Source organism: Magallana gigas, chromosome 3 (assembly GCF_963853765.1).
Source record: "Magallana gigas chromosome 3, xbMagGiga1.1, whole genome shotgun sequence".
In the NCBI taxonomy this organism is placed as follows: Eukaryota; Metazoa; Mollusca; class Bivalvia; order Ostreida; family Ostreidae; genus Magallana; species Magallana gigas.
Window position 1 is genome coordinate 56,758,206 of NC_088855.1, and position 25,859 is coordinate 56,784,064.

The 25,859-nt window shown below is 31.1% G+C and overlaps 2 protein-coding genes across 2 annotated transcripts; both read left to right on the plus strand.

The window, feature by feature from the left end:
- The first annotated feature begins 10,606 nt into the window (after positions 1–10,606).
- Positions 10,607–13,583, plus strand: LOC105326556 (protein draper). The gene is made up of 6 exons (XM_034481099.2): positions 10,607–10,785; positions 11,561–11,722; positions 11,831–11,890; positions 12,290–12,380; positions 12,477–12,511; positions 12,691–13,583. The coding sequence occupies exons 1-6, from the start codon at positions 10,710–10,712 to the stop codon at positions 13,461–13,463; spliced, it is 1,197 nt and encodes a 398-aa protein (XP_034336990.2). The 5' UTR covers positions 10,607–10,709; the 3' UTR covers positions 13,464–13,583.
- A 2,573-nt stretch (positions 13,584–16,156) lies between these two features.
- On the plus strand, positions 16,157–20,867 carry LOC105331998 (protein draper). The gene is made up of 7 exons (XM_034481711.2): positions 16,157–16,324; positions 16,658–16,710; positions 18,514–18,675; positions 18,821–18,877; positions 19,284–19,380; positions 19,469–19,503; positions 19,658–20,867. Exons 1-7 carry the CDS (start codon positions 16,224–16,226, stop codon positions 20,428–20,430), a joined length of 1,278 nt encoding a protein of 425 aa, XP_034337602.2. The 5' UTR covers positions 16,157–16,223; the 3' UTR covers positions 20,431–20,867.
- Positions 20,868–25,859: the final 4,992 nt, after the last annotated feature.

The window sequence follows — 25,859 nt, forward strand, 5'->3', positions numbered from 1 at the left end:
CGAGGAGGGGATGTTTTCTCTAAACTATTCAACACTATCGAGTTATTTATCTTACTTAAAAAAATTCCCTCATTGAACCTCAAAGAAGCATTGACCAATTCATATATCCAACTGTGCTGTAATACAAAAGGATCTAGCTCATTTATGATTCAAATAGTACCATACACCAGGCACGTAGCATCGTTTTAAAGCATCGGGATGGCATAGTACTAACTTTAATTTCAATCCTTATTTCCTTCTTTCCATATCAATTTTCTACATTCTCCAACAAAGTGGGGGGGGGGGGGCAACTCCATGATAATTCAATTTTTTATATGTAAATTTAAAAAATTTAGTTGCTGTGAGAAAAAGTGGGGGGGGGGGGGGAGCAGGTCCCCCCCCCCCCCCGGCCCCCCCTGGCCCCCCTGATGCTACGTGCCTGTACACAATAGCCTAACCAAACACACCCTTTATTCATGGACGAGTGAACAGGTGCGCATGTTAAAGTAAACCATTCCGCTGTACTGAGCAGACTTAAATTTTTAACGCAAAGTACATTCAATGTATATAGGGGTCTAAACTACCGGGAAAGACGCGGATACCATTTGAATGATATTTTAGACTTGCAAGGAGAAAGGACAAATCAGAAATTTGACGAAAATTAACAGACGATTATTCGTTAACAATTTTGATAGGAGTCTTATGAAGTCGTAGTGCGACCATATTCCTTAAATTGTTAAAACTAAGGAAAAGGAGTGATATGGTTCAAGGTTCAAAGAGGAAGTATACAAGTGTTTATGGAAGTGATTTATATGTGATCCCAAAACTATCAAAATTAAAAAAAGGAGATATTTCTGCTGAAATTTCATTCGTGGCTTATCGGATATACATTTATGGATGACAGGATTCTGTGTTTATGTTGGATTTATTTTGGAAATACATGTTTCAACATTTTGTCATTTTTATTTGTTTTACGCACTGTTGGATATTTTGAATATCCAACCGATGGGCGGTTGGATATTAAAAATATCCAACTGCCCATCAGTTGGATATTTATATATCCAACGACTGTTGGTTGAATAGTAAAAATAAACGTTGACTAAATACAATGGGTGACGTCATAGAAGTTTTTTAAATGGTGTCCGTTTCTCAATAGTTTAAAAACAAAGAAAGGGATCTGGCACACTTCAAAATTATGAAGCTACTTTTATCTTAATCACCCACCGTTGCCGAAAAATTACAAATATATTATTATTTTACGTAGTTTCTAGATGGTCGGCTATCGGGGATCTCCTCACAAACAATTTAAGATAATGAGTTTTTAAAAAGTGGGCGCTCAAGATAGTAAGTTTGCAGGAATCATCGACACAAATCAATTAGGATTTTAATGTCTATAACCTCGAAATTCTACACAGTCTACAGACTCGAACAAAAATCAATTACTTAAATACTGGAATGTATTACTCTCTTGGAAGTTGAAGTATATTTAAAACTATTTTAAACCTTACAATACATGCGTTTTTATTTGTTTACAAACACACTAAACATCCACACGTTCCCGGTGAAACCACTGATTACATGTAAACATGACAGAAAGAAAAAAGTAAACGCCTTTAGATTAGGAATTAATCATTAAGAAATGTTGTCAGACTTTTAAAAAGGTATACCATAGTTGAAAATGCCAATATGATATTTCCAAACACAATATAGTAGGTTCGTATAAAAGAAAGAAAAAAAGGAGCTAAAGAAAACACCAACAGGATTCAAACCCAAAATACTTTTGACCATTGTTCAAAAATCATACTCAAATCCATGTGCGATATCAAAAAGCGTTTAAAGCAACATTCTCATAACTCTGCACTTTGTTTATTTTATTTCCAAAATTATATTTCTAAGAGTAAATATTTTGTCATTTCTGGGTCTTCTCAATCTTTTGTTTTAAAGCAGCATATTTTATGATAAAATACTTTACTCGTTTAAAATTCGTGAAAAGAAGACTCAGAAACAATAATATAATTCAAAACAGCTGTAAATAAGTAGGATTTTGCATATATTGCATCATGTTGCCATATTCAGACTCATATTTTGATAAAATAAATGTAATTCAAACATCTTTTACCACTTTCCTGATCGTAAAAAAAAACCAAATAACCAATATTATTTGCAAAATGTGCACAGGTAATCGGTGAAATTTAAACTATTCTATGCGCCCAGATCCCCGCTGAATTAACATCAAACGCGCCTACTTTTTTTAGGGTTGAAGACGAAAGATTTTATATGTAACACGGGTATATCTTATTCTGTGACCAAATGCGCCGCAGCTCTCCCTAGCTCGAAAATTGAGATTTAAAAGGTCTTGATTTTGTTGTTATTGTTTAAAGGACCTAAGCGTACAAGGCGTTATATATCAGCCACCTGAAGCAATAAAAAGAATCATTTTAAAATAATTATTGTTGGCATAAATACATTGATTCAAGTAAATTATGTGTTTTAATTTTTTCTGAATTTTTTATAATATTGGGCGTTGGTGTCGACAAGGTGATATCATATATGTAGAAATAATGGATATTATGATAATAACAATTAGAAATATTAGATGTATACATATACAAAAAGAATATGGTTGGCTTCGATATGTGGATGATGCAATAATGTTTTTAAATGAAACACAGAATAATTTAAAAGCAGCGTTTGATCTGGTTTTCCACTTTTCAAAATATACAGGAATAAGACCTAACTTTGGAAAAACAAATGCAATTTGGATAGGATCAAAATCTTGAAAAAGTAAAAGTTTATGTCCATACTTTAAAATACAATGGATCCGGACAAACGAAGACTCCAATGCATTAGGAATAAATTTAACTGAAATCTCACTAATATTACAGAAATAAACTTCGAAACAAAACTTGCATCAACTATCAAAGAAATAAAAAGCTGGAATCAAAGACAGTTGACTCCAAAATAGGAACAATACCGGTCATTAAATCATTTTTAGGCGGAAGCGCCTATTGCAATTGCTTTCATGACCTTCTACGTCAAAGGTCAAATTCCTGCCCTTTTTCGTGGTAAATCTATCGGATGTTATTTAAACTAAGGACACACAACTCTCTCTCTCTCTCCCTCCCCCCCCCCCCCCCCCGTTCATCTCCCGTTTAAACATCGTTTTTGATAATAGAACTGTTGTATGTCTCTAAATTTTTACTTCATCGCTTTTAATTATACATTGAAAATGCCTATAGCAAAGATAGCAAGTGGTAGATCTATGAGTTTACGTTTTTGATAGTACAGGAACGAACGATAACTCTTGCGATGGTATGCAACATAAACAAAGGATAAGCACGGAGTTTGATGTCTGTAGATGAAATTGCGAGGGAAAAATAGTTCAATTTGAAATTGCGTGTTTATGTCAAGAAACTGATTAACATTACCAGACAAGAGGAGACAATGAGAGCCCAACATCATTTTTCATCTCTGGTGAAGGGGGGGGGGTTGCTAAATTTGGGCGCACAGCAAAATTCAAGCAAAACAAGGAAAAAGACAGAGGCTGTAAATGCGGTGTTGGCTTCACAGTTCAGCACTTTTAAAGAGGGACAAACATTGCATGTTTGCAACTTCTAAATGGAAGCAGGGCATCGAAAATATGCTAGAATCCTCATCTGCATGGGCTTAAAACCATTTTCAAGGTTAGTAAATACAACTAAATTTGATTACGATATTCCCCGTGGTTTTCGTGTTTAAGTATGAACTAATTATACCCATGCTCGGAAGGAGAGGGGTATATTGTTTTATTGTTTATTGTTTTTATTGTTGTGTGTCTGTTTGTCTATAACACAATATTTGTCAAAGATATCTCGGCAACAATCGCAGATGCTTGAAATTTTAACTCAGTCTTTGTTAAGGCATGCCATACAGTAGGATTCATTTTTCAAAATATTTGATGTCAGCTTTCCACAACATGTAAGTTTTTTGTATACACACCAGAGTAGGGGTATCACTAGTGAGCATTGACTCACAGATATCTTGCTGTCATATCTTTAATAATATAGTAAACATTCTTGTTCTAAATGCAATTATAAACTGAAGAATTTTGGAGAGAAAAAAAATTAAACTTTCATTTACAGTTCAATCACTATATTTTCCATTACTTGTATGTAATATTACAAATATTGATAATTCATATCGTGTGATCTTCTTATATATCTCATCCTTTTTTTGCAAAATAATATTTCATATCGTGTGATCTTCTTATATATCTCATCCTTTATTTGCAAAATAAATGTATACTTTTTAAAATAAATTATTTAAGGTAAAACACACATAAATTCAAAATAATTTATAGGTTAATTTTATTTTTAAATCCATGTTTTCTTTATTGGAGGTCAAGAATATTGTAATGAAATATTGCTTGATAAAATATCTATTATTCATTTCATCAACACATTTTAGAATATCCTGCTGAAAAAGACAGCTGTCATTGCTATAATGGAGGCAAGACAACACTAGTGAATTGAAATTGTTGTTACCACAAATGGCACGCTCCAGGAAGTCTATGTTCTGTAATGGGGGAATTTCTCTTGAAGAATCCATTAGTATCAAAATAAAAAGTTAAAAGTTAAAAGTTCAAATGTACCAGAACTAGAGACCTGTAATTTGACAGTACAACATGGAGCAATTGTAAAGGACACATAATTTGTACATTATTGAATATCAATCTAAAGTTATCCCTAAATTACTTGGCTTTTACATTGTATTGTAATTCTTAACATTTGCATATATGTTTGATCTTTGTAAACTATGTTTGGTATACAATACAGTAAGTGAATACATTTTTTCTAAGTTTTAAACATTTGTCAACAAAATGTATGAACTGCAATTTGAGGATCATTTAGAGGTATGCAATTCTCCACAGTCATATAAAATGACTTTGAAATCATCCTGTTACTGTTTAACTTTAGAATATATTAAGATAACTTCAAAATATATTTATTGATTACCTTTTTTACTACACATTGTCCAGATATTATGTGTATTATTCTATAAAGCTGATTTCTCAATAGCTATTGCTTCTCAGGTAAGCAAAGTGACACACAGATTACATGATTGTGTAAAATGCTGTAATCAAGTGATGTACAAATGTAACTTCTGTATTTTGGTAAAACATTATTGTAAAGAATAAAATACTGCCGTTTCAGAAGTTCAATTTACTAAATTCTAATACCATAATATTCTTTCATCATTTTGATATCAAAATGACTATTTTTAATAAATCGGCATAATAAATGAAAATGTATTCCTGTAATTTCAGCTTGCATTTAATTATCAATTGTTATACGAATGTACTTCACAAAATAAATGTTTTGATGTTTAAATTGCTTTTTCATCTTATCTTTATTTAAGGCATGATCCAGACTAATCTGGTGCAGTAACTGAGTATTTCCACATTTACAATATGTCTATACCTTAATTGACATATTTGAATAGTGTTTTCTGTTATCAAACTAATTCTTAAAAAGAAAATAGTTATAACAATATGACATTGACAATTTGCAATCATGCTTCCGCCTTTCAGTTCTTTCAGTTTTTTTATTATAACCCAAATTGGCCCATCTGTTTATAATTTTGCATACACCCTCTAAACAATGGATAACAAAACTTGATAAACAATATTTTCTATTTATTTGGAATGGAAAAAATAATAAAGTGTCAAGAACATTATTAAATTCAGAAATATACTGATGATCTACTGAATACTCTTTGGTGTAATTACAAAGTACCGTCTCAAAATGTTTGCAGAGAGGATCTGATTACCCAAGAACTATTTCAAAAAATAATATTTGAGAAATATTCTGAAAAGCAATATTCAAGAATAAATGCTCAAAAAATGTCCTTAACAATATGCAATCATTAATTGTAATTTTTAACACATTTTGTTCAACAAGTGTTTATACATTCTATAGTGTTCTCGTGATATCTGGAAAAGAAAGTTTAAAGGACCTACCGTTTTACAAATTAAAAGAACAGTAATTTCCTTTGAATGAAGACTCCGCTCCCATTTCCAGACCAAGTTTTATTGTTGAGTATCAAAATCAAGGTCTTATCTTGACCTCCTACAAATCAGACAAAGGACCTCAGCGTTGCTTGCAGCGAGATTGTAATTTAGATTTTCTGATTAAGCAAGGTTAAGTTATTACATTGATTTTTTCGTGTAATTAATTGTTATAAAGATTGAACGCAAAAACTTTCAGTCTAACATGCTGTTTTAGAGTAAAATGAATTTTAAAAACATTAAATAAAAAGTTGAACTGTTATTAAATATAAGCATAAGACTCGTTTTTTGAAGATTGTTCCCATTGTAATTAAACTGGTAAATATTTGAATAAAGGAAAATAGACATATGCGTGTATGGGCGATGTCCTGTAAAACGATTTTCTGTGCTCTTTCTCTCTTTTCAGTAAAATCAACTATAATAAAATCCAGATAATATGCATTTTAAACAATTAAATATTCAAAAATAATTTTGTATTTTCAGGAAAATGTCCCATGTACATTGCAAATAGAACATTAGAGGCCAGAAATTGCATCACGTATTTGTCCAAACCAGCTTTATACATCAGGCCTCAACTTTAACTGTAAGCCTTCTGATAACTGGAATGTAGGATAATAGTTGACGTATATGAGGTTCTGGTTCTGAATTTCGTGTTTTAGCTTTTGTTTTAGCTTGTGCCCTGTTTACAACAAACTTACAGAAGCTAACTTTAAAGCAAAATATATGTAAATTTTGAATTTGTACAATTATTCTCATCTATATTATGTCACATTATAGCAATACCGTAATTCATTAAGAATTCGTTTTTAATGACAATTATGTTTTAGATACAGGATGTTTATCAAGTATACGGTAGGCAATTCACATTTACATTTTTAATTATTCTTTGGTGCAAATGTTTTGATGCCATACAAAAAAACCCACACATATAAGCATGTATTACAGCAAGGCCGTGTTCTTGAAATAAATTATTTATAAATATTCATACTCATGGCGAATATCAAAGGACCCAGAACAGTACATTGACTCTCTCCAGCAGCGATGGGGTATACGCAAGCATTGTTGTGGCCATCGTTGTCCCGCTGTTGGTTTTGATCATCGTGACTTTCGGCATCGTTTGGTGGGGAAAAAAAGAAATTCGGAAACGGATCAGATATTTTGTTTTTTTATTTTCATCTTTTCCATCCCTTTGAGATGTTGATTTGAATAATTTATTGAATTGACCATATCGTAATTAAACAAATTAAAATATGGTTTATGTTATATATTGTTGTACGAAATGGCATAAAATGTGGTTTTACAATAAAACAGACATTGTATACATATTTACCATAGGAATAATAGCGATAATTCGAAACGCACGTCAGCAGCTTACCGAAACCATAAACCATGTCTGCTTTCCATAAATGTCTTATTATGCTGAAAGAGCGTTTTGGGTCATTCAGAGACGCTTTTCAACACTCTTGTTATATAGCTACTTGTAAAATTCTGAATTCATATTGTTTTGACATTGCACAACTTATGAGTTCTTTTTGGGCAACTGATTTTACCTAATCAAAAATAGATAATGAATAAAATATATTTTTTTTCATTTTAATTAAAAAAGAGAAACTGGGCTCTCGAAAACCCAATACTTTTTGTTGGTGACAAACATTTCTAGTTTCGCTTCAGAGAGGATTACAAATGTGACAAAATGAAGCATTATAATGTTACATATTTCAATGATAAATAACATTCATGAATGATTATAGTTGTTTTTTAAATTCGTAATTTTGTATTTGAAATATCAAGAGATTTTTTAATACAGATTTTTAAAAAGTGTCCCATTGCATCCGTTTTGCCTAGTATTGCCTCTAAAGCTCATGTCAATTTCATTTTTATAAACAAAAAAATACCAGAAAAACAAACACCCCGTTTCTATGTTACATTGTTCTTAAAACTCCAATGTTGAGCAAAAAAGGTGATGCAAAGATTTTTCAATTGTAGGAAACAATACACCCAAAACTCACCACTAATTATTTTTAAAGACAATGGCAGATTTGGTATTAGATAAGGACGTCTTGGTTTTGATAAGCTCAATAGCAAGTGAAAGAATTGACGAACCAGGAAAAAACTCAAACTGTTTTTCTTTTTTTAGACGAAAACTTTTTTTTCTTTCAAGCCGAGACGTATCAGATTAAATGGCTGTTAAATGAACCTTATTCAGATAAGATAGAACATGATCCTCACAGATAGACATACAATTCGAACAAAAACAAAAGTCAAAATTAATTGGTATATATTCTTTAAATGTGACAAACAAGAACAACTTAAGATTGTTGATCCAATTGCAGAACATATTTTAAGGAGGTTATAAAACAAGGGTTGAATGATGACGTAAGAGATCGTTGATGCACTTAAGTTTTGTCAACCATTTAAAGCTGCTTGGTCCGATTTTTTTGGTTATTACTAAATCAAATGTTTTTCCATACAAACCATTTATCTTAGAAAGTTATGGACTTTCTCATATTTACACCAGCTGAATCAGTCTCCTTTCAAAGTTAAAATATTCAATTTAAAAAAAATCATTTCTTTTTGGGCAAACGAAAAAACAAACCAAAATGCATTACGGGAAATGTTTAGAAAAAGGAACCGTTTTATTTCGTCCCCCGAATGATTGTGGTTATTCAACCCGCATGCTGTGCATTGATTGTAAAGAAAGCAACTTCAGAAATATTAGCGAACAAAACGTACACATTTTTATTTGTAATTTGTCTGATCATTTTGACCTTTATTCACAGCGATGAAAAAGTCGTAATACATCCATACCCGTCTCGTCGTCAGGGGTGAAATTTAAAATGAGGCGAAAAAACGCGGTACCCTTTTATGTCGTTTGTTTTGTTAGCAAATTTTGTGTGTATCTATACTACTATATTAAAATAATAGACTCGATTTTTTTAGGCTTTAATACCGAGAAATCTGAAGAGTACTGCCATTTGTTTTATATATTTTAAACATTATTGGCACTTGAAGATAACCAGTTTGTTTTTATTTTTTCTCAATCAAGCTTCGCTAATTAATAATCAACGAAAATTCCTTTAAAAAATCCGGAAATCATATGGATTTTTCAATCTTGCGCATGCGCATTACATTCACGCTAAATCGTGGTGGGGGGGGGTCTTTAGTTTTTGTTTCCACAATATCAGATTTGCATGGATAAACTCAAAAACGATATTACAAATACGTGTAAATTTTCATTGAAAATTTGTCATTTATATATATATTCTGTTCATCAGAGGAAATTCGGGTGATAGCTCATTTAATATGAAAAATCACGATAGTTTCGAACGTCAACTCGAATCGAGTGAAAAATGTTACTGGAGAAAGTGTTGAATTCTTCATTAATATGAATAAAATTTTTAGATGAAAGGTATAAACAGCCTCAAAATTATTTATTATGGATAATTTGACTGTTCTTTTCAATGCAGCTTCGTTAATTTTCTTCAAAATCGTTTCGGAGCGATTCTGCAATTTTTTGCTACATTATACGGGTATATGGGAGGCATTTTATTTGTGGTGTAGGCCTGTCCCGAGACACATAATCTAACTAAGCAGAGTGTAGTGAAATTAATAGCATTATTGTAGGCTTAAAGCTTTTTTATGTAAATGGCAACAATACAGTGTGTCGATGTATCTATTTCGTAAATGTCCAATATCATATACAATCTCAACCCGTGCACGCACGGGTCAAAGTCTAGTTTTTCTTTATTGAAATTTGGCTTAATTGACTTGGAAAACTACTGCAATGTCTATTATCATACATATACTAAGCATAACCATCGTTTAAAAGCGTGCATAAAATTTGATATAAAATCGGACCAAGCAGCTTTAAATGATTTTTAAAATACAGTCTTTTAACATGATGCTAATCGGATACTTACATTTTTGAAAATCTTGATTTTCAGATCAAATGAATAAAGTCACAACAGTGAAAGGTCTAAAATATCCGAATAATTCATACAGTAATGCATGAAAAAGCATTGTTAGGCATCTCAGTGATGTAACAAAAGTTTAAAACATAAGTAAAATCCACTTAATTATAATATTAAGTTAAACATTGGATGAAAATGTTTTGATTGAATAGAAATGAAGAAAGAACATCCTCTTTTTGACTCGACAATTGCATTCATCATCATTTAACTCCCGGAGGTATCATTGGTATCTAGAAAATAACAATAAATTGAGTGGGTAAAAACTCAAATAATTTATTGTTCAGATTTGACATGATTGATAACAAAAGGAAGTCAACGTCCATCTGTTTCCGGCCTCTTGTGATCTGATTCTGATCCGTTATTTAGATTAAATACTGCAATTCAGTCTTTAAGAAAGTGTGATATATAATAAAATGTTTTGTTTAGTACGCAATCATGACTATTCCATTCAAAAAATGTAAATATTTAATCGCATATTCGCACAATTTTCACTTATTGCAATCAATCTTTTGAGGAAGATAATTCTATATTTGTGGACAGAGCCAAACAAACATTTGTTGTGTGAATTCCACTCTTAGCACTAACGGAAATGCGTCAATTTCAAACAACAAATTGTAGCGCGAGTCCAAAGTGTAACCATATTAGCACTTTTTATCAATGCAATCGGCTTTCCTAATCCAGAATAACGATGGCTTATCTGTCGTGTAGTTGGTATGTGTTCTTTTTTAGTTTTCCCCTTGCTGTCTGCCAAAGTATCAGTGGTGATGGTATTTGTATGTCCCCGAATAGGTAAGGTGTTACGTTCATATTCATTTATAGATTGTTCCATGTAAAATTCGCATTGTTTAGAATTGGTACTTTTTAAAATGCTACAAGAAGACAACTAATAATATCGTGTGCCCTGATTCCTAAATATGAACAATATATTTTGATTTATTTCAGCTCTTTTATAAGATGCTGTATAGGATATTATCTTAAAGAAAACCAATGTTTAGGCAAGTATCTTTATTTTCAAATATTTATTAGTCCAATCATAATGAGAAGCTGTATTGTATTTTATAAAAATGGTAGCTACAATTGAATCATTTTCCGAATTTTTCAAATTTGTGGCCAGACATGTTGCGCAAACAACATTAAAATACAAAAAAGCGAAAACATGTTTAAGTTAAGTAAATAATGCTTATAAAGATTGTAATCGTGTAAAGGATAAGTCTACCTTTCACATTTTCTTGCATCCTCTTAGTTTACTTCTTGCCTTTAAAAGTATTGCGAGTCCCAGGATGAAATAAAGTATTTTAATCAAGTGTACTAGGTTTAAATTGCAATTAAAGCGCTTGTAGCTATATTAAAAAATAGATAAATGATGTTTCATTGGACATTTGCTAAAGAAAGAATTAATTCATCAATTATGAGCAATGCTGCACGTAGAGAAAGTTATTTAAAGTATAGAATAACATTATTTAAAATGATATAATTGTAGGTGCTGGAAGGGAATATACTTTTAGAATGTTTGTTTTGTTTAGATTGTGAAACAATTATGATCTAACATAATACGTAATTGTAGAGTGTGAGCCAGGTTACACAGGTGAGAACTGCTCATGGACCTGTCCATCTGGATTCTATGGACGTCAGTGTAACGAACATTGTACCTGTTCTCTTGATAAATACTGTGATCCTACAAGAGGGTGTCTGTGTAACTCAACCAGTGCAAATTGTACCGATGCAGGTATTTAAAATACAAGTGTAATCTGAGGTGTGACATTAAAAGTATTCAAAATAATTGGAATCAAATCAGATGACATTAACTTTAAGTTTAATACTGTTGTTTTTACAGAGCAAACAGAGCAGACGACGGTCAATAGAGGGACAGTTGTAAAAACCCAGTCAAGTCACTGTGAGGTTTTTTTCTCGAACCATCCTTTGAGATATAAAAAGCAGATGTTTTCAAATTCGGCAACTAAAAATTATTGTACAATGATATTTTATCAAAACACCGATAGTCTTTATCATTTCAATAGGCTTTAGCAGCTGACACACAATAATCTATAAAATTACAAATATATATTTTAGCTTCCTTTTTTCATTGTTATTTCAAACGAACCTGATAATTGTTTATCCGAACGAGCATTTTTTTTTAAACTGAAAAATTGTATAAGCTAAATAATTATTTCGAATAAAATGAACTGAAATGAACTAAAATAACCGATGAAAAGATAAATTTCTTATTGTCCTGTTGGTTTAAAAAGTATTGGACTTTTTACACATCTTACTGATTTCATAATTTTTCTTGTAGCTGATCAAAATAGAGAATTCATAATGAATACTGTCCTTCCTTTGTTGACATCAATGATCGCCTGTTTGTTCATTGGCTCAGTTTGTATCAGGTAAAATTACTATGCTTATAAATCTATAATCAAAGTACATGAATTGTTTCATCTGTAAAATTATTTGTCTATAACACAGTGATGTTTCCTTTTAAGGATACGGTATGTAATTATAAAGAAGAAAAGAAAAGGTAACAATACAGATACAATACAGATAAAAATGCTTTAAACATAGTTTAAATGATATACAGAAAAAGAACACCCATAATGAAGATTACACTAAAGAAATAATTAATTTTACACTGAGTAATTTACCTTCCATTAGGTTTCTGTGAATTTTTTTTTTTTTAATTTCAACTATGTACTGTAGATTTACATCCCACGAACAATGCCACGGATCTCCACACAAGAAACCGGTGTCCGCAAAATGAAGAAAATGGGCTGAGTGTTGTGGCATCACCCGAAGTCTACAATCACTTAAACCTTCGAGTAAATTATCATAACATATCTCACTACTACATGGATAGCATGGCTACTGGTGAAGACCCACCTGCCTGTCACGGGTTGTCCTCTACTGACCACTCACAACCGAAGGAAATACGTATCAACTGGAATCTACTGCGTAACGACGATAATAGAAACCCTGATATGCTTGATAAATGTGCAAAAAAGACAGGTTTCGGGGATAGAGTTCATGATCACACCAAAAATGAACAATTAGATATATATTCAACTCCAAACAAAGGTGTAAAAATGAAGCAACCAAATGCCTTTTCGAAGCAAAGACAACAGACAAACTGCTGCAAAACTGTGAAATTCAAAACCACAGACACTTGTCAAGCTGCAGTCGTTCGTAAGACCGATTCACAACCAAACCAAACGGAAGAATCTTCAATATCGACACATGATGAAGATCTGTATGCGAACAATGATAGCCTCGCATATGATAACAACTGTTTTAGACCAGAGAGCCCAATGGACCAAGAGGATTCTGATGATTACTTTGACGTCAGTTACGACGGATATTTGGCAATGTCTTCAAGCCAAAATAACACTCCTGGTCATACAAAGTCAGCTTCTTCTGAAACTGATCCTGAGTTGTCGGATTATGTAAACACTGATGGTTTAGACTGTTATCGCTGATGTATTATTACGCACAGCAAAGACCAAATCGAACTAATCAACCTCAAATAGAACCCTGTCTTTAAAAATGTTAACTTTCTTCTTTTGAGCTCAAATACTATCTGATATTCAGGTGGCAATGTGCACGTCACAAAATTTGCAAAAAAGGGAAAAATGTGTAGCATTTTAAATTAAAGTCGGTAATTTTTTGCGAATCAATAAGATAATAGAAAATAATACAGAATATAATTTATTTAAAAATTGGTGATTTAAATGAAATCGCAATAAAAGGGAAAATTAGATCATGCAAAAATTACCAGATATTCGGTATCAGTTAGAGTATATTTAGAAATACAGATGTCGGATGCTTGTGATTATTTGGTATTTTAGGACAAAACAATAATGGCTCTCAATATCATTTCATTTGTGTTAAGAATAAAAGAGTAACAGCTCTTACACAGGTATCACTTGGTCTGGCCTTCACGACAGAAAACAGAAAATCTGATAAAGAACCCGAAATCTCCTTTATAGGAAATGTGATTCCTCTTCTTTTTTTTGAATGAAACAAATTACCCCGACAGTTAACAAGAACATTCAAAATATGTCATAATCTTTGTAATGTGTCATCTTCTGTATAGTTTTGTAAATAAAACCTTAGTTGTGATCAAAGTATGACCTGTTATTTCTGTATCTAGATCTTGACGTAAAGTATATCTCTGAAAAGAATTGTAGCACAAACTGAAAGCTATGTCACTAATTTTATGCAAGATATGTCATGTTAATTAAAGACTGTTTTTGTTCAATGTCAAAACAGTATCTCATGTAATGCATTTGATTAACGATTCCATTCATGAGAAACAAATTATATCAATCAAAATTAAAATCTTTAAACTGTAAAGAGATTCATTCTGGCTGAAATGTTTGTTTTAATGAATTCGACAAATAATATAAAATCTGGTGCAAGGGTGAAGTAACATAAATATTTGTAACTTTAATCTTGAACGTAGTAATACTTAAGGACTATTGAATACCGGTAAAGCTATATTAGGAGACCTTGAAGTTAATCACACATTTGCAAACAATTCATACGAACTTGCTTGTATATGTTGTTCAAATACCAATCAAATATTTGCGTTTGATGGTTCTAACATTTATGATTTTTGCTACGGCGATAGATATGTATGAACTACAAACCAAAACAATTTTAGATAACAGATACAAATTTGTCAAAAAAATAGCGGTTTTTATTCCATTATCATTATATTGAATTACAATGATTTATGATAAATATAGGCCTTTTGTCTTATTCAATAGTTTGAGTTTAAACATTTAAGATCTTCTTTTTTTTCAGATCGATCGATAAAGCCAAAATAATAACTGTCGTTCTGTTTCCCTGAGAGTTATATATTTCTTGATTGTTGGATACAATAAACCAAAACTTGATATATTTATATCAACAACGCATTAAAAATATTGTATCCGTATTGCAGTATATTCGATGTAAAGGAAGTTAATAATCAGGAAATTCAAAAACAATTATCGTAATATATATTACAGAGTGAGAGGAATGGCCAATACGATGATGCAATTAAGGTTTTAAACAAAAACTCAAAAGTTATTGAAAGTAAAATGTAGATAATTTTTCACTTATCAAATTTAATCTGTGTCGAAAGATTCAAAGTGATAAAGTAATATTGAAAATATTATCATTCGAATCTTATTTATTCAAGTGTAATTGACTTTAGAACGTATTTTGTTTGACAAACAGTGACATGCATTGCTTTGTCAAATTCATATGTTTGTATAATTTTGTTTTGGTCAAAATTCTATCTCCGATTTTAATGCCTATAATGCCTCAGTAAAGTATTTCTATTGTTAACCAACCTGTGATTGCTGGTCGTTGAAGTATAAGCGGGATAGAGACCTCACAGGTTTTTGTTATGTAAAAAAAGCTTAGGCCATGTTTTGGTGTACATTTGGAATGATGATAGGAAAATTCCACGTTTAAACCTAAAACTAATGTGCAAATTCCTTAAAAACTGTTTTGTAATGTTCAAAACAAATAAGCAGCTAGAAATTCAAATGGAGTAAAATGCCTATATTACAAAAATTCAATATTGCGCTAGTCACAAAGATTTATAAGATTTAGGTATATTGTTTAGATGTTCATCTTTAGTTAAATCAAATGCTGATATACTTTTTTGTGTATAATCTTTTAATTTTTTTAACAACCAAACTTATTAAATGTCTAGTAGCTGTTAGGATATAGTACATCTGATATAATGATACATTCTTTACTTGAAAGCATTTTGAAGCTGTTCGGAATTTGTTTTATATCCCTAGAGATAAAACAAAATAAAAATGTTTGCTTGTAATGACGCTGCCAAACTCAAGCTTAATAAAGATCTTAAGCAGCAGGTATGGACACGCCTTCATGATATACATAGTGATCTGATTACTTTGTGTATTTTTATGGTGGGTCAACTGCAATTAAATTGCAATGGTGTTGTCATAAATATTTCAAATATATTAGAATTATTAAAGATTTCTCTATCAAAGACAACACTTCGATTCATCGCAGACGATAGATACTTAAATTATTTTAAGGAAGTGTCTATATCCTTGTTATGCATGTCGTATTCCAATTATAAATATATTAATATACTTTATGCAACACAACGGAAATATTTTTTTATCTACATCACGTCATTTGGTGTCAGGCACTGTAGCAATAAATAGTCTGACCATCCCAAACAATTGATTCATCAAACGAGGTTGACAATGAAGCACCTGTTCTTAATTGGTTTTGTGTATTTTTTCAATTATCCGTTTGTATACTGCCAAAACAGACGTGGAACGGGCTATTGTATGCCACCTGACAGGTAAGTTAAAATTGCAATTGAAATAGTTTTGTCATCTTAAAAACGAAATTAAGAACAACAATCAAATGTATGTGATGTACTACTCTAAAAAAAATAGTTTTATCAATATAATACAAATTAGCCTTTTACTTTTATAATCCCGTTTTCTTAATAGCATCATTTCCTTATGACTTATTTTTATTACAAAACTACATGCAACTACATTTACTATGTATCATTATTTGTAATTGACGCTTTGCAAATCATATCAATTTAGTGATTATTTGAAATGAAACTAAGTATGTTAAATTGTTAAAGATTTATAATCAATTTTACTCTTATTTTGTATTTCAGTACAGTAATTAAGTGTTGCACTGGGTTTTATAAAAGTGGGGATAATTGTTTAGGTATGTATAACATATAAAGCATCATGAGTTAAGATTTCGAACCTTAAACATAGTTTTCTTATAACCCAAGTCATTTAGGAGTGTTCAAGTGATTCAAGATGTCCAACTTATGAGGAAAATAATTGATTTCCGCTTGTATGTACGGGATCTTACTAAGAGTACTGAATAATAGAGTGTGTTAAGTAGTTTAAAGCATATAGCCTTGATATGGTTGAAATAAACTAAATAGTTTCATTCTATATTAAAATCTTATGAGTCAATTATCAACTATTTTCAAGTTTTCAAATTGCCTACTTGTGTGGAAATAAAATTTTTTTAAATCTCGTCGGACACGGTCAAAAATTAACAATAAAGGACATAATGTCTTCACCATCGATTTTCGTACATTGTGCGTTTATATAATAATAACGTAAAATGTTTCAATGGCTTTTTTGTAACATATTTCTGTATTATTGAAATATCTATTTCTTGGTAGAACAATTTAAAAAAAAGACTTAAGTCTATCCATCCTGACACAGAAACTAAAAAAATTCTTGAAGGTGACGTACTATGCAAATAAAACAGCTCGTAAAAGTTAACCCCAGAAACACATATATAATCAAAGTACTGAAGTACTGAAAGCCGGGCTCTTTTGGTGTGTCTTTATGCATATTGTGCAGTAAAGACTGAAAATCTCTCTCTCTCTCTCTCTCTCTCTCTCTCTCTCTCTCATGCTTTTAATGTCGACAAAGCATCAGAGAGCGACCAAATTTTGTAAGCGGCTATAAAAAAATATGTCTGTCTAGTAGAAGTTAAAAAGTTTAACAGTTGCTGCCTTGAATTTTGCAACAAGTATTATATATTCAATCCCCGTTTCTTCCTCGCGCAGCAAAGTAGTTCATTGAAATTCATGCGCATTGTATGTGTCCAAAATGCATAGTAATGTTTTAAAAACACGTTATTAATAAGAAAACTAAAAAAGATAGACAATTCATTCGAAATTTAAAAAAAGGAAACAAAATACCAACACTTTTGACAAAACGTGGCTCTTTGTGTAACTATTTGGTATAGCGGAAGCTTTACCTTGACGCTGTTTGGTTTTTTGTTTATTTGTGCTATTTATAGTAACATTGTCGATTTGCCTGCCTATAGCCAGGACTCTGCTTTCAGCAGAGCCCGGCTAAAAATGGCAGCATGTACAACAAATAAATTTTTAAAATATTATAATTTAATAGAAACGTTTCAGTAGATTTAGTGGCTTGAATTGCAGCTTTTCATTTTAAAAATCTACAGTCGTCAAGGGGAGAACGGACACTGATCATGTGACTTTTGTTGATCACATGACTAATATTAAAGAATGTAAAATGATAAAAATAGATAGGGCAGATATCAATTTGTTTAACTGTGTATATGTTTCATAGATATATATATATATATATTTTAAAAAAAAAATCTATTTGTTGATTTGTGTCTCACACTTAGAACAAGTGAATTAATTTTCATAGGCTGCTATAATCAAAACTACTTTTTAAGGAATCCATTGTTTTTAAGAACATAAGTGAGGGAACTTAAACGTTTTGAAATTTTGTCATGTGTACATGTATATATTCAATACAATTCATGATTTAAAGTATTGAAGATATATTTTCATAATTTTTCTGTTAACGTTAAATTATACAATTCAAAAACTTTTATTATTTATTTATTAATTTTAGATTTTTATTTATTTATTCATTTATTTTTTATTTATTCATTTGATGTTTAAACTATGACAATAAGTCATGTTTCAAAGACATTGATATGAGAAACATAAAATCTATGCAGAATGTGATTTGGGTTTTACTGGTTCAAATTGCTCCTCACCCTGTCCACCCGGATACTTTGGTCAGCAATGCAGAAGATTGTGTGATTGCTCACCTGGCGAATACTGTGACGCAGCGAGAGGTTGTTTGTGTAACTCAACAGGTGTAAACTGTGCAGATTTAGGTACGATTTGTAAAACATTAAAAGTGGTTCCCCCTTTTTTGCAAATGGTATAACTTTGAAGTATAACAAACTCATGAAACGTTGTGTTTCATCTAATAAGTAATCTAAAAACCTTATTCATGGTTCAAATGTTTTGAATTGACAGAGCGAGAGATGACTGAAGCAACAACAAAATATTATACAGATGATGTGTCAGTCATGTGTAAGTAATTACATTAAAACAATATTTAACAAATATATCTTTATTGTAAACAGCAATCATACTTGCCAAAAAATATTTTTGGTAAAAAAATAAAAACCATATACATGTACATTGTGATTTGATGATACACCACTCTTTCATGTTTACATCCTTTCGTTTCCTTTTTTCAGTTATTATCGATGAAACATAGCCAACTATGTAAAACATTTAATGTAAAATTTTACAAATTTCGTTTTGTTGCGAGTTTCAAAGCAAAACTAGCCTTATGACAGAATAAATAATACAGCACTAAGTCATCAATTTAAAACATTGCCTACTAATAAAAAGCAAATCTTTTTGGTGCTATGTTAGATGTAATTGTATTAAAAGTTAAATATATACGCTGTATTTACATATTTACTGTTAGCCGAAACAAGAACGGAGTATATGTACCTGGAAGAGACCATTGTCGCTGTATGCATATTTGTCTTCGCAGTAATAATTATTGGAACGGTTTGTATCAGGTAAAGATGGTCACTGTTTTAAATGATTATAGAATTATAAAGAGTATTTTTTTTAAATACGTAATTGTTTTAACTCAATGTTTTATAGGATATGGTACACAAAAACGCTGAAGAAAAGAGAAGGTAAAATTATGATTAGAAGTAATAGTGTGGCTTTGGTTAATTTTGAATGAGATATGTTAAAAATAAGAATGTTTTTCTTTAAATCAAGACTAGTGTCAATTGAAACATAATTCCGTTACTTGTAAAAGAATTATGGAGGGGTTTTTCAACTTAGATGGAATACTGACCCTGCATAATGTTGCTGATGCCGACTTTAGAACTCAACGCTCGACATCGGTAGAACTTGAGGATTGTAACACGGAATCATCCGATATTTACAACCGCCTAACCTTAAGAGTAAAGCATCAAAATCTGTCTGTCGGTCACAAGGAAAACTTCACAACAAGTGGAGGTCCGTCTTATTGTGCAAGCCCAACATTGGATGAGCCATCACACCATTGTAAGAAGAACTCCAATATCAACAAGATTTCACCTTTCACAGTTTGTAAGAAAAACAAAGAAGAGTTACAGACTCATGTTGTTGATATTGGAAAACCTCACGATCAAAACACTGAACAAAAATCATATATATATTCAACCTCTAGCAAACATGCTAGAAAAAAAACGCGTTCGAACACTTCAGAGCTAAAACAACAGAGAACTGGCAGAAAAACTTTCAAACCCACACTCACAGAACCGGTTCACGACATAGTCTTGGACCAGCAAAACTCGCGTGTAAAACCTCCGGCATGCTCAGATGGAATCCATGACGAAGAATTGTATGCGAACAATTGCGATATGGAGTTTTCCAACCGTTGTTTGAGACGAGACAATTCAATAGATGAAGACTCTAACGAATACTTTGACGTCAGATACGACGGGAAAATGACAATGTTTTTTGACCAAACGAACAATTCTGATCGATCCGAGCCTAGTTCATCTGAAACTTTTCCCGATTTGACAGATTATATCAACTGTGGTTTAACCAAAGGTTACAATGTTCAGTAGCATGGTGCTCTGAACGAAATATATCAATGCACCAAATGTAATTAGATCCCGCTTGCTTTATTTATTTAATTTTTTTAATGTAACGCTAATATCATAATTCACACAGTTTGAAATTAAATCATTCATATTGATTTCATGATGTTAGTTGTCCGAATAAACAATATATTTTGCGAACGTTTTTTTTTTTTTAGAAAAACTTATTTCAATGGAAAAAGAACCATTATTTTGGTATTACATTGTAGTAACAAAAACCATGTAAATCTGTGAATTCTAATTCCGAGTGATTTTACAATGAGAAATTTCCGGAAACTGTAGGATCTTATTTTTTTAAATAACATCTAGACCTAAAATAAAGAATATAGGATTGTTATATTATGCTTAATCGAAAACAAACCTCTGCTACTTAAATACCAGAACACGATTTTAATTTGTTCATTTATTCCAATGCAACAATAAAATTTTCAATTTCTTAATATTACGTATTATTAAATCATATCATATTATTGTTATATTACATAATTACTTTTTCAATGGTTTTTTTCTGTCGTAACACGAAAGTCCCAAAATTACCAAATAGAGATTTGATAAACTTTTCCGCTAACAATATAAGTGTTTCCTTCAATACTAGTACTTAAAAAGATTAGGGGTTGAATCAAATTGAACGTTCTAAGTGAGTTTTCCTTCATATATTCTATAAACATAATACACGTGATAACATTATTTCATCATTAAGAAATCATTTAGATTCCATAGATAGTTTAAACGTCTGGACTTTGTTTTTATTTGTATAATTGTATTACTTTCTTTAAGGACATGTCTGCTTTATTTATCTACTCTACACGGTTCTAGGTTTGTTATTGTCATTTTTTCATTCTAGAGGATATTCTTAAAACATCATGAGATAATATATATATATTTTTAACTCTGTGCTATGTAAGTGCGTTTTACTATATATTTAAAAATATTTTTAATGCACAATATATAAGATTAAGCTAGTTTAATTTTAAAAAATAATACATAAGTAAGGGTTGTCAACTTAAAAAAAAAGGAATAGTATTTGAAATTCGAAATTATGATGTGAAATATGGTAGTGATGAGATATGAAAGTCTTTCGAACAAAGAAGTAGAGCGACATAAATGCCTCCAGTTCTTCTAGAGGTTGTTATATTGTCATGTGCAAGTAATCTGCAATATAATCTATTTTTTCTGTTAAGGCGTAGTAAATCAAGAAAAAAGTTACAAAATATACTTTATAAGTTCTGTTGCGAGAGCTACATACCTGCAGCAAATTGAAGAAGTAAACAAATTTCTCTTAAATTCTTTTCGTGATTTTTATAACTCTTTAGAATCACATCCAACAAACAATGCCACGGACCTCTCTTCAAAAATCAGCGTCCGCCAAATGAAGAAAATGATTTGAGTGCTGTTGCAGTTTACAGCTACTTCAACCTTTTTAAAAGTAAATTTTATCATTACATTTCTCACTTTAACATAGATAGCATGGCTACTGGTGGAATTTCATGTGCTCTTCACGGTTTATCCTCTGCTGACTTCTCACAGCAAAAAAGAAATGTATCAAATGTAATCTACTCGAATCTATATCAAAGACAATGGAGACCTAGATGAGCTTAATAAACACTCTAAAAAAGGTAGGTTTCGGGAAAATAGTTCATGATCACATCGAAAATAAATAATTTGAGATATATATTTAATTCCAAACAAAACATAGTAAGACCACATCGAACCAATCAATCTCAAAAAAGTATCATGTCTTCACAACATTAGACTTACTTCTTTAAACATGAGCTCAATTACCATTTTTGACGGGAAACCGTATAGTATTCCCCAAAATCTCATTTCTCGAAAATGTTTTTCTTTTATATCAGTGAAACAATTCATCATGATAACAAGAACTTTCAAAATATTATCAAAACCTTTGACATTTGTCCTCTTTTTAAAATTTGGTAAATAAAATCTCAGTTGTGTTCTTAGAATTACTTTTCATTTATCTATATTGAACCTGTTGTTTAAACAGAAGATTTCTACAAATAATTGATGCAAAACTTCTACAGTGTAAGCTATAACATTAAATTCATGCACTTTTTTGTTAATTAGATATAAACTCTTTCATAGTTCTATGTCAATACATTGTCTCATCTGTAACGCATTTAATAAACACTTTCTCATTCATGAGTAAGTAAATTATATTGATCAAAATTAAAGTCCCAAACTCATTGGAGCTTCATTCAGGTTGCAAAGTTTATTTCGATTAATACGACAAATAATACAGAACCGATGAAATTGGGAAGTAACAATAATAATTAAACCCGGTGTCCACTTTCAGTTAAATCAAATGCGGAAATGCTTTTTTATGTGTATAATCTTTTAAATAAAAAAAAACTGAGAATAAAATTTACAGTCGACAGTTATCCAAATTATCGGTTTTGACATGACATCTAATTTATCAAATGTCGACTAGCAGTTATGATATGACAAGCATTTAAATTATTAAATGTCCAGTAGCGGTTAGGATAGGACACATCAAGTATAATGACTCATTCTTTAATTGATTTTGAATCTATTTGGAATTTTAACTTTTTTTTTATTTGGTTTCACTGTCGTATCCAGAATGTGGTGGTGTAACAAATAATGGAATGACGATATACACTGACACCTAATAGCCTTGGATATAACTAAAATGAGTGTATGTACCGTCGCTGCCAAACTCAAGCTTAATAAAGATATAGAGGCTATAGGTATGGGCACCGTGCGGCCATGATTGTGTTTTTATTGATGTAATTATTGTATGTTTTAAGTAATGTGTCAACTGCATTTAATTTGTCATGGTATTGAGGTGTATTGTTTATTTGTTAAAATCCATAAAAATTATTAGTGGTTATAACATATGTACATAACTATAAATACATTATCCTACACTCTATTTAAGCAGAAGCACACATATACTATATACGTTTTACAATATTCTAAAAAAATATTATTCGTAAATGTACATTTATAGGAGGAAGGACACTATAAATCAATAAATCAAATGGTTATGATAATAAAAATACATTAATTGGATGTACAATTAGTCTGACATTCCCGTTTTTCACATGCCTCACGCAGTCACAATCGTCTGCGATTTTGAATCGCAAGGAGTAGAACTAACTTAAAATTGAAGGACGAGTCCGGTAATATTTTCTAAAACAATACATGTAGACAAATATAAAAAAGGACAGATAAGTAAAAAATAGAATTCATTATCGACTTCACCTTAATTTCAATATTTGCAGATACGCATCGATCTGACAATTCCATAAAAACGGCCTTGCTCTACCAAAAGCATATGCGATGAGAGTCTATATTTTGTATAAAGGGCAACAAGGTTTTCCGGAATATTTTTACTCAAATAAAATTGTTAGGGAAAAGTGTCAGGCAGATACTTGTACAACAGACATTTGAAGGATTCTTAAAAAAATGCGCCTCTTTCCTGTAGAAAAAAAATCGGACAACCTCTGCTTTACATATTTTTAAGATACCATTCTATGAAAGCCAGATTTCGTTCATAACCAGAGATACTAAAAATTATCTGTCATTAAAACACCATTTTGGTACCAGCTGTGAGACCTTTCCTCATATATATTGATAATATACAATTTTTTGTTTTAATCAGTTTCAACCAGTACTTAATGATGAGCAATTTACGTCTAATACTCAGGTAGACGATCACGTTTGACGTACATTTTTTAACTTTTAAAACAAATGTTTGTGTGAACAAGTTCTATTTCGTCACTAGAATGAAAACCTCATAGTTCGAAGCCATAGTTAAGAACACTAGATACATACTAGTATGTGTGTTTAAAAAATGCTTACTTTAGTCTCAATATTTAAATAACTTTCATTTCATACTTTCAGAATGCCAAACATACATTTCCAACCCTGCATTGAAATTGTTTTCTGTGTAACATTAAAATTCAGATTGATTCCTAAATAATTGAAACAATTAACAATCTCTACATGTTTTTGGTCGGAGGTCCAGGCAACATTTTACACATTCTGCCCGCATGTCGTAAAACAACTGTTTTTTGTTTAATCAGTGTACACACCAATATTTCAATCATTACTAAATTAATACAATTGATTAAACACACCCTGTAGACTCTCTCGTGAATCACCTAAAAAAAAAAGTGTCATTATCATATATTAAAAGAAAAACAAAAGGTCTCTAAAGTCAACAGCTTCACAACAACTTCGTATAAAATCCATTTCAAAATCAGTAATATATAGTTAAAAAAGAAAAGGCGACAAATCTCACAATAAATATGCTTTTATAAACAACTTTCCCGTGGCTCCATTTTTAGAAGTTTGTACAATAACTTGGTTCTATTCACAATTTCGATCGCTTTTCTATAATCAACAAAAAAACAAATATTTTTTTTTTCATATACAAAAATACTAAACTAGTAACTGCGAAAATGGCATCTGTGGTACTATAACCTGGCTTTAACCCAAACTGTGCGTCGCTTATGATATGATACAATTGTTTGCAAACCAGCGAAGGAATCTTCTTGTTCAACACTGTGGTAAATATTTTTGCCAGATGACTAAGAAGAGTTATCTCCTAGGCCTGTAATTGTAAACATCATTGGTGTTACCATTTTTGGGAGTTGATTTTAATCAACTCTCCTATGCAGTTACTCTGGCAAACCGAAAGTGAAAGAAAGTGAAACAGTGTTTGGACCTAAGCACAAATCATCACAGCTGACAATACTTACATCTTGAAAATAATAGATAAATTCGATGTACTGTATGCTGTACCATTGGTTTTCAAGGAAAAGTATTTATAAATACCTTAAAAATTTTATATAGTACGAAAGATTTAATTATATTTTGTAGTTGTATGTATTCCTACGCCAGATTTTAATACATGTATAGTCATATAGTCTCGTTTAACCAGACGCCCGGCTGTATCTGTAAATCTCCGACAAGCAGAGAGTCTCTCTTTGTAGTCGGATATTACCGGAGACGGCCGAGCGTCTGGTTGAACGAGACTAGAGTTCAATATTGCTGCGTCGATCCAGATGTGTACAATTTTTAGAAACATTTCGATTACTGATACACGGTTTGATGGAATTCAAGTGTTCTCAAAGTATTTGTCGGAAAAGTTCGAGAATTCATACTATAAAAATGTGCGTAATTCAAATACAGATTAGAAACTACTTGCCATGCAAAAAAACATATCGTTGATTTTAAAATTGATAATAATCGATAAAATCAAGTCCCGACAGTTCTTCAGTACTTTGATTAAGAAATGGAATTATTACACCTACAGACCAGCTACTTTGCAAAGTACCTGCATCAAAAAAACTGTTAAAAATGGTGTTATTACATGGGGTATCTTATAACGTTCGCACATATCAAAATTAATA

Bases quoted from the DNA above. Each gene is read 5' to 3' on its own strand.
- LOC105326556 (XM_034481099.2), top strand. From the start codon at position 10,710: ATGTGTTCTTTTTTAGTTTTCCCCTTGCTGTCTGCCAAAGTATCAGTG. The intron at 10,786-11,560 runs GTAAGGTGTTAC...ACGTAATTGTAG, and splicing joins ATTTGTATGTCCCCGAATAG to AGTGTGAGCCAGGTTACACA. The intron at 11,723-11,830 runs GTATTTAAAATA...TTGTTTTTACAG, and splicing joins TGCAAATTGTACCGATGCAG to AGCAAACAGAGCAGACGACG.
- LOC105331998 (XM_034481711.2), top strand. From the start codon at position 16,224: ATGAAGCACCTGTTCTTAATTGGTTTTGTGTATTTTTTCAATTATCCG. The intron at 19,381-19,468 runs GTAAAGATGGTC...AATGTTTTATAG, and splicing joins ATTGGAACGGTTTGTATCAG to GATATGGTACACAAAAACGC. The intron at 19,504-19,657 runs GTAAAATTATGA...TTTTCAACTTAG, and splicing joins AACGCTGAAGAAAAGAGAAG to ATGGAATACTGACCCTGCAT.